Consider the following 6910-nt stretch of genomic DNA (forward strand, 5'->3'; position numbering starts at 1 on the left):
AAGGACAATTGGCTAAAACAGAAAAAACATATTATCAGTCTTATTTCATGATATAGTCCTTTTGCCAGCTGGGGGCCTTATGTGACCTTTGGGCTCTAACAAATAACCCATCAAACATTCTAACATTCAAACTTTGAGTTCTGGCGCACTTGTCCTTCTAGATGCAGGGTCCTCTAAGACAACTTCAAGCTTTGGACGCAAGTGTCCAATGTATAACATGACCATTATTTATTGTTACTAAATGTTATCATTGATCATAATTTCTATGGGATGAAATTCTCGTGCATTGAATCACTATTTTTTTTACCCGTTTTGTTCTCTTTCTCTTCCATACATAATGCTGGAATTCCCTTTTGCTATTCAATAATGTTTTCTTACAATCAAATTTGTGCAATATGGATGAGTTTTTCCTTTTTGGAGAACAAGTTTCTTACTTTTGGCAATGAACCAGACACTGAATTCATCCTTTTTGGTATTGCACTGCATAATCAGTGGTGTACAATTCTACACAAAATTCACTTATAAAATAACCAAATCAATTTCCTTAGTGTCTCTCTGCGATTTCGGTTTTCGAAAAGAAGGAAGAAAATACACTTGTGAGATGACTCTAAAGCCTTCTCATTTTATTCATTCCCTTCTAAAACTCAACTCGCAAACAGACTCTTAGGCTCATCTCCCCTCTCCAATCTCCACCTCTTGCATTTCGAACGGTTCCGGGAATATTTCATTGGATGACCTTTTATTTGAAGATGAATGATCAAATCCAACACTACGCTGAGACCCTACCCTACATGATTGTTTAAAGCTACTAGTACCCTCTTTTGCATTCCCTGTAGCAGTAGCATTCTCTGATGAGCTATGTCTCCAGCTACCAAATAATGCACTGCTCCAATATCTCCTAGATGAAGTTGTTCTCAACCTTTCCGAGCTACCATTGTCTTCTCTAACAACCTTCAACGGATTTTCTAGTGCTTTGAGGACATGTCTCATGAGAGGACGTTTCGAAGGCTTCGGATTCAAGCATGATCTTGCAACGATTGCCATAGCCCATACCTCTTCCAATAGGTCCTCATCTATGATCAAAGATGGGTCTAAAATCTTAGTCACCCTTTCTTTATCATATATGGTTATGTAAGACAAGGTTTGTTCTAACCACTCTTTTGTCATGGCGTCGTCGGAATTGCTGATATCGAGGTTACCGGTAACTAGCTCCAGTAAAATCTTCCCAAAACAATAGACATCATAGTCACTACTCACAGATGATGTACCTGTTCATTGCCACAGCAAAAATTGGAAAATGCTAATTAGGTCTCTTGTCACAAATTTTAAAACAGAAAACCCATATTGTCAAATACTTTTGTTCGTCCTTTCTCTTTACTAACACAACAACAATAATCAAGCCTTTAGCCCACTAGGTGAGTCGGCTACATGGATCGAGTGACACCATAATGTTCTCACACCAACTTTTTTTTCAATAAAATGGTTCATTTTTTCTCTATGTATGGACATTTATGGCCATTAGTTGAACGAATGCATGGATAATTTGATAAAAACTAGCTAGAAAGAAAGGGGTAAATCAATTTCCTCACCAGGATTTCCTTGATTAAAAGATCTGCAAAACCACAGACATAAAAGAATAAATGGTTACAACTTCAACTAAATATAAATATGAACAGGAGAAGAAATTTAAATATCAACATTAGACACCAATCACAAAATTAACAACTATTGGCAGCTCTGTTTACATGCATATCATGTCACTTCAATACAAGGAGCATCAATCAATAAGTATCCAGTCTTGTTAAGGCTTGGTATCCTAACGGTAGTACCAACCATAGTACCGCCACAAAATTGCGGTTTCTGGAATATCCGGAACTGTCTCACAACAGAAACTGCGGCCACATTACACACATTGTCCCACAATTGTGATAAACACAACATAGCCAACACCAGAATTTAAAACTAAGGTACCAACCACACCCTACAGTGATGCATCAATACAGGAAAATGTTCCAGAAAAATTTAGAACTATTATCCTCATCATATATTTCGCCAGCATGTTAAAACATTTAAAGTTTCAACAGGATGATTTATCATATTGCAGTTGTTGATGAATTCAAAAACTTACAGTGGTTTGCTGAAAAGCCTCGAGAAGGCACTCTGATGAAAATCTCCTTGGCAAGTAACCTCGCTCAAACTTCCCAGCCGCACTTCAAATTTATCGTCAAGAAGTATACTGCTAGCTTGGATATCTCTTCAAAATTAAAAGTAAAATTTCAGTAATTTACAGAACTGCAGAAGTCGTTGCAGACTAACTTCACACGAAAAATTTACAAAGCAAAATGTATGCTAACAAGGAACTTATAATTCCGCATCAAACAACTGTAAAGAAAACGGTATCACCAGAAAAATGTTGGCAGCACACTCATTAATTCATAGAACACAACAATGGCTTTCACACCATAGGCCAAAAAGTCAAAAAGGTTAGCTTTATAACCATATAAAATATAACTGGCGTACCAGTGTATGTTTACTTTCATATATGTCCATGTATTATTCAACTTCAACGATCTTTTTGTAGTTAATGCATAAAAGTTCAGAATGCATTCTCAATCATTAAGGCACCATGCTAACAAAAGTTCATAATGCATAAAATTTTGAAAACTAAATTCAATCATATTTTACTAATATCTTCAAGTCCATGACAAAATCATATTGTTCGAATCATATTTTTCGAATCATGATGAAAAAACCTTTATGATCTAGATTAGATTTTCTATCACCTGTGAACAATGGGAGGGCTGCACTCATGTAGGTAAGCTAGGCCTTCAGCAGCTCCTATTGCAATTTTCGATCTCGTGATCCAATCCAGGGACTGTAATTTACCATCTGAACCGGTGACTCTGTGCAACGAAGTAACCAAATCTCCATTTGGCATGTACTTGTAAATTATATATTTCTCATTCTCATTCTCCAAGCAGTGCCCTAGGATTGGGACCAATCTTGCATGAGAAACCTTGCTTAATAATCCCAATTCTACAATATATGATTCTCTCTTAAATAAATTTAAATCCACTTTTTTGATAACCACAATTGCTCCACCTTCCGATACTCCCCAGTAGAGGTCTCCAGAATGACCATGCTTCATGATATTTGCTTCCGCAAAATTACCGGTCAAATGGAGAATTTGCTCAAAAGTAAATGATTTTCCCACACTAGTTACAAAGACAGGATCCTTGGGAGGTGTAGGACTTTCCCCTTCCGGAACAGCCCCCCCATTCGCGGTCCCTCTTTCAATTGCCAAAGTACTATGATTAGTACAATGTCTTAGAACCAGTATAAGGACCAATGCTACAAGCACAATAAAGCCAAGTCCACCAAATGTACCTGCCAGTATGAATGTCACTCGTTTGTTGTTCCTGGATCTGGATTCTTGGAACGGCGATTGAGTTGGTTCTTGGATCCCAGGAGCAAAGGGTAAACTTCTTTGAGCATAAAACAGTCTACAATCTTCCGAATCCCTTTGGTCTGGAATCATCTGTAAGCAATTCTTAGTTAGAGTAACATTACCACCACCTTGCACCACAACTTCCAAATAATTACCGGACAAATCAATCATTTTAAACTTGGTAAACGAAGTATTCAAAGATCCGTAGAACAAATTGTTTGAAAGATTGAATATGGCACCAGCAGAACTAACATTGGAGAATTTCGGTAGGGGACCAGTGAGATTGTTGCTGGACACATCAAGAACATGCAAGCTAGGCAATGACCATGACGAATTAGGAAGAGCACCAACAAACATATTTCCTCTGAGAATGAGAATATGAATGTCAAGAAGTGTAGAAAATAAACTATCTGGCAATGAACCAGACAGTGAATTCATCCCAAGGTCAAGCTCAACCAGCTTGGAAAGGTTGCCGAGTTGAACAGGGACTGAAGCAGTGAGTTCATTGTCAGAAAGGTTCAAAATATGGAGGTTCGAAAGGGAGCCTAGTTCGGGTGGAATAGACCCGGATAAGAAATTAGAAGAAAGATCAAGCTTTGTTAAATTACCAAGCTTCGACAAAGCGTTAGGCACTGATCCTGAAAGTGAATTCCCAGAGAGATCAAGAACTGATAGCTCAGATAACAATCCCAAACTTGAAGGCATTCTACCAGTTAAACTATTCCCCGAAAGTAACAAAGTCTTCAACACACTCAAACCCTTAAGTGACTCAGGAATCAAACCAGTTATAGAACAAGACCTTAGATCAAGCACTTCCATTGCACTAAGATTTTGACCAAACCAATCAGGTATTGACCCATTTAGCATGAACCCAGAAGCATTAAATGAAGCTAAAGCTGTTAAATTGGTAAGAGCATCAACATCAAAACTTGGATGAACACGACCAATTCGGGTTCGTTTCAACCCGGATATGTTGATCCCAATAACTCGACCATTCCTGCACTGAACTCCAGTCCAATTCCGGCAAGGTTCGGCTTTTAAAGGCCAATCTTTTCCCCTTATCCCTAATGATGAACGAAGTTCCAGAAATGATAACCATTCTGTTCTAGAATTCAAACAAAAACCTAACTGAACAAACAGTAACATTATAACTACACTCAGTGTTAGTCTTCTTTGCAAAACCATGACTAATTCTGAGAAACTCGATTTCACGTTGAAGTTGCTTTGTTTCTCAGCAGTTTCATCTGTTTGTAACAGTGAAGTTTAATTCAGCAAATTTGGCAACCCATAAAAAAAAATCAATTTTTTATCTTCAGCTACAAGCTCTACGTGAAATTTCATCTATGTGTAACAGTTTTATAACTTTGCTATAGTTTAATTGAGCAAATTTGGCACAAACTCAGCAAAAAAATCACTTTTTTTACGTGAAACAAATTTGGCATATGACCCAGAAAAAAATTATTTTTTTGTTACCTTTGTTCAGAAGCTTTGGTTCTTCTTCACTTGGTGCTTTATCTCTGGAGTATCTTCTATATACTCCGATCCAATCTACACAAAGACCATTAATGCAATAACTCAGATGAATGCTTTTGTTTTTTGCAATACAACCTCACACATGTTTAAGGTAGTAGACTTTAATGTTTGTTGAATGTTTATATATAAAAAAAATGAATACATGTATCAGTTTCATACACTCTCATTTTATTACATTTAATCATTATTGATTTTTCGAAAAAAAATAATTCAAATTACATAACATTGAATTATGTACTGATTATGATTGCGTATAAATGTTTATATACTTTAAAAAAAATGTTGTTTTTATGGAAGTTGACCAATTTTATTTTATTGTGTTTATGACCAAAGCATTAAATGTATTGTAGACATTTGATTTGAGATAATGTTTTTCTTTTTATTTAATGGATACATACATGACCAAAATTAAAATTTCTACTTATAACAAAAGTAAAAAGAAGAGGTGAAATATTTGAAACCAACATTGAATAAGGTATCTGCCTCTATTAATGAGGGAATTGAAGGCATTGGTTATGCTATGCTCTTAGCCTTCAACCGCCACTAGTCCTCTCTGCAAATACTGCACTGAGTTTTTGTTCTGAGACCCAGTCACTTTCCAACACCGTTGTTATTAATGCCTTTGGGATTGGGAGGTGGTGAGGTTTGAAGCAGGGATTGGTGAGGTTTGGCTCGTATGGTCTGAAAGTGGTGGGTTTGGTAATAATGTTTTAAACTACGGTTGTGATAGTTATAGCTGTTGTCATGGGGATTGTATCCTCACTCTATGGATCTTCCGTATTAAAATATAATAGGGAAAGAGAGTTTAATAATTTTATATTTTATTTTATTAAAAAATGATGAGAGACCCAAATACAGCTCTAAGAATGACCAAAAAATTGTACCACTAAAATATCTGTAATATATACCCGCAAAAATAGTTTATGGGTGAAGATGAATATTATGATATTTGTGTATTTATAAACTTATCTTTTAATTGAAATATTTTATTATTAGTATATATTATCTATTTTATTATTATTTTATAATAAATTTAATGATTAAAATATAATGATATATTTAAGATTTACATAAACTTTATTATTCATGTAATAATTATTTTATATTATATTAATTATCATAAATATATAAATATTTATTTAAATTTAAAACTTATTGGATATCTGCATATACCTGTTACTCGTATAAGTATCTCTAAATATTACTGATATGAGTATGAAAAAACCCTATCTTCTTTCATTCCACCCTATTGGCATCCATATACATCCTATCGATGTTACAATTTAATTACGATGCTTTTTGCAATTAGCGCAATCTCAATATTATTATCACATTTGCAACTTGAAAGAAGGTAATTATTGTCATCATTGTCCAAACAAAATGTTGTTCATTTTCAACTTTGATTTTTCTTTCTTGTCTTCTCTTGTGCCGCATACGTAAAAGGTGATAATGATTGACCAATTGATAGAGGCTTTGCACAATATCCACTTGTCTAGTACACGTCGAATTTTCAAAGTGGAAATCAATTTTAGAACTTAAATTATTAAGCCTTAAGATAAACATGAAAAAAAAATGCAACCATAGATGTCCAAATCCTATTAATTTGTGTTGGAAAATGATTGTGTAAACATGATATTTTCTCGGGACAAAAGTTAGAAGGCATGTACAATGTACTCTTTTTTTATTATATTTTTCTTGAGATTTGTTGTTTTCAGCAAAACTGATGAGAAGTTGGTATTTGAAAACTAAACTCTTTCACAAGTATAAAAATCATAACAATAAATTTTGATTCTACAAATAAAATCCTTTACCACAAAAATTGAATGTTCACATCATATTTGAGAACTATAATTGGTTTTTAGCAATTACTAATTATTATAAAAATATTGCCACAAAAAATACTTGATGATTTATTCTAGTTGAGTATAA

General features: G+C 34.6%; 1 protein-coding gene across 3 annotated transcripts; it reads right to left on the minus strand.

Moving 5' to 3' along the window:
• LOC109347673 (probable LRR receptor-like serine/threonine-protein kinase At2g16250) lies at positions 342-5108 on the minus strand. 3 transcript variants are annotated; one of them, XM_019587659.1, is made up of 6 exons: positions 4922-5108; positions 3849-4696; positions 2784-3782; positions 2129-2254; positions 1590-1612; positions 342-1268 (listed from the first exon to the last, which is right to left on the minus strand). In XM_019587659.1, exons 2-6 carry the CDS (start codon positions 4631-4633, stop codon positions 670-672), a joined length of 2532 nt encoding a protein of 843 aa, XP_019443204.1. In that variant the 5' UTR covers positions 4634-4696; positions 4922-5108; the 3' UTR covers positions 342-669. The 3 variants fall into 3 exon arrangements, with proteins under 3 accessions (XP_019443204.1, XP_019443203.1, XP_019443202.1); XM_019587658.1 differs by having other exon boundaries at positions 2784-4692; XM_019587657.1 differs by having other exon boundaries at positions 2784-4696.

This window comes from Lupinus angustifolius, chromosome LG05 (assembly GCF_001865875.1).
Source record: "Lupinus angustifolius cultivar Tanjil chromosome LG05, LupAngTanjil_v1.0, whole genome shotgun sequence".
Lineage (NCBI taxonomy): Eukaryota > Viridiplantae > Streptophyta > Magnoliopsida > Fabales > Fabaceae > Lupinus > Lupinus angustifolius.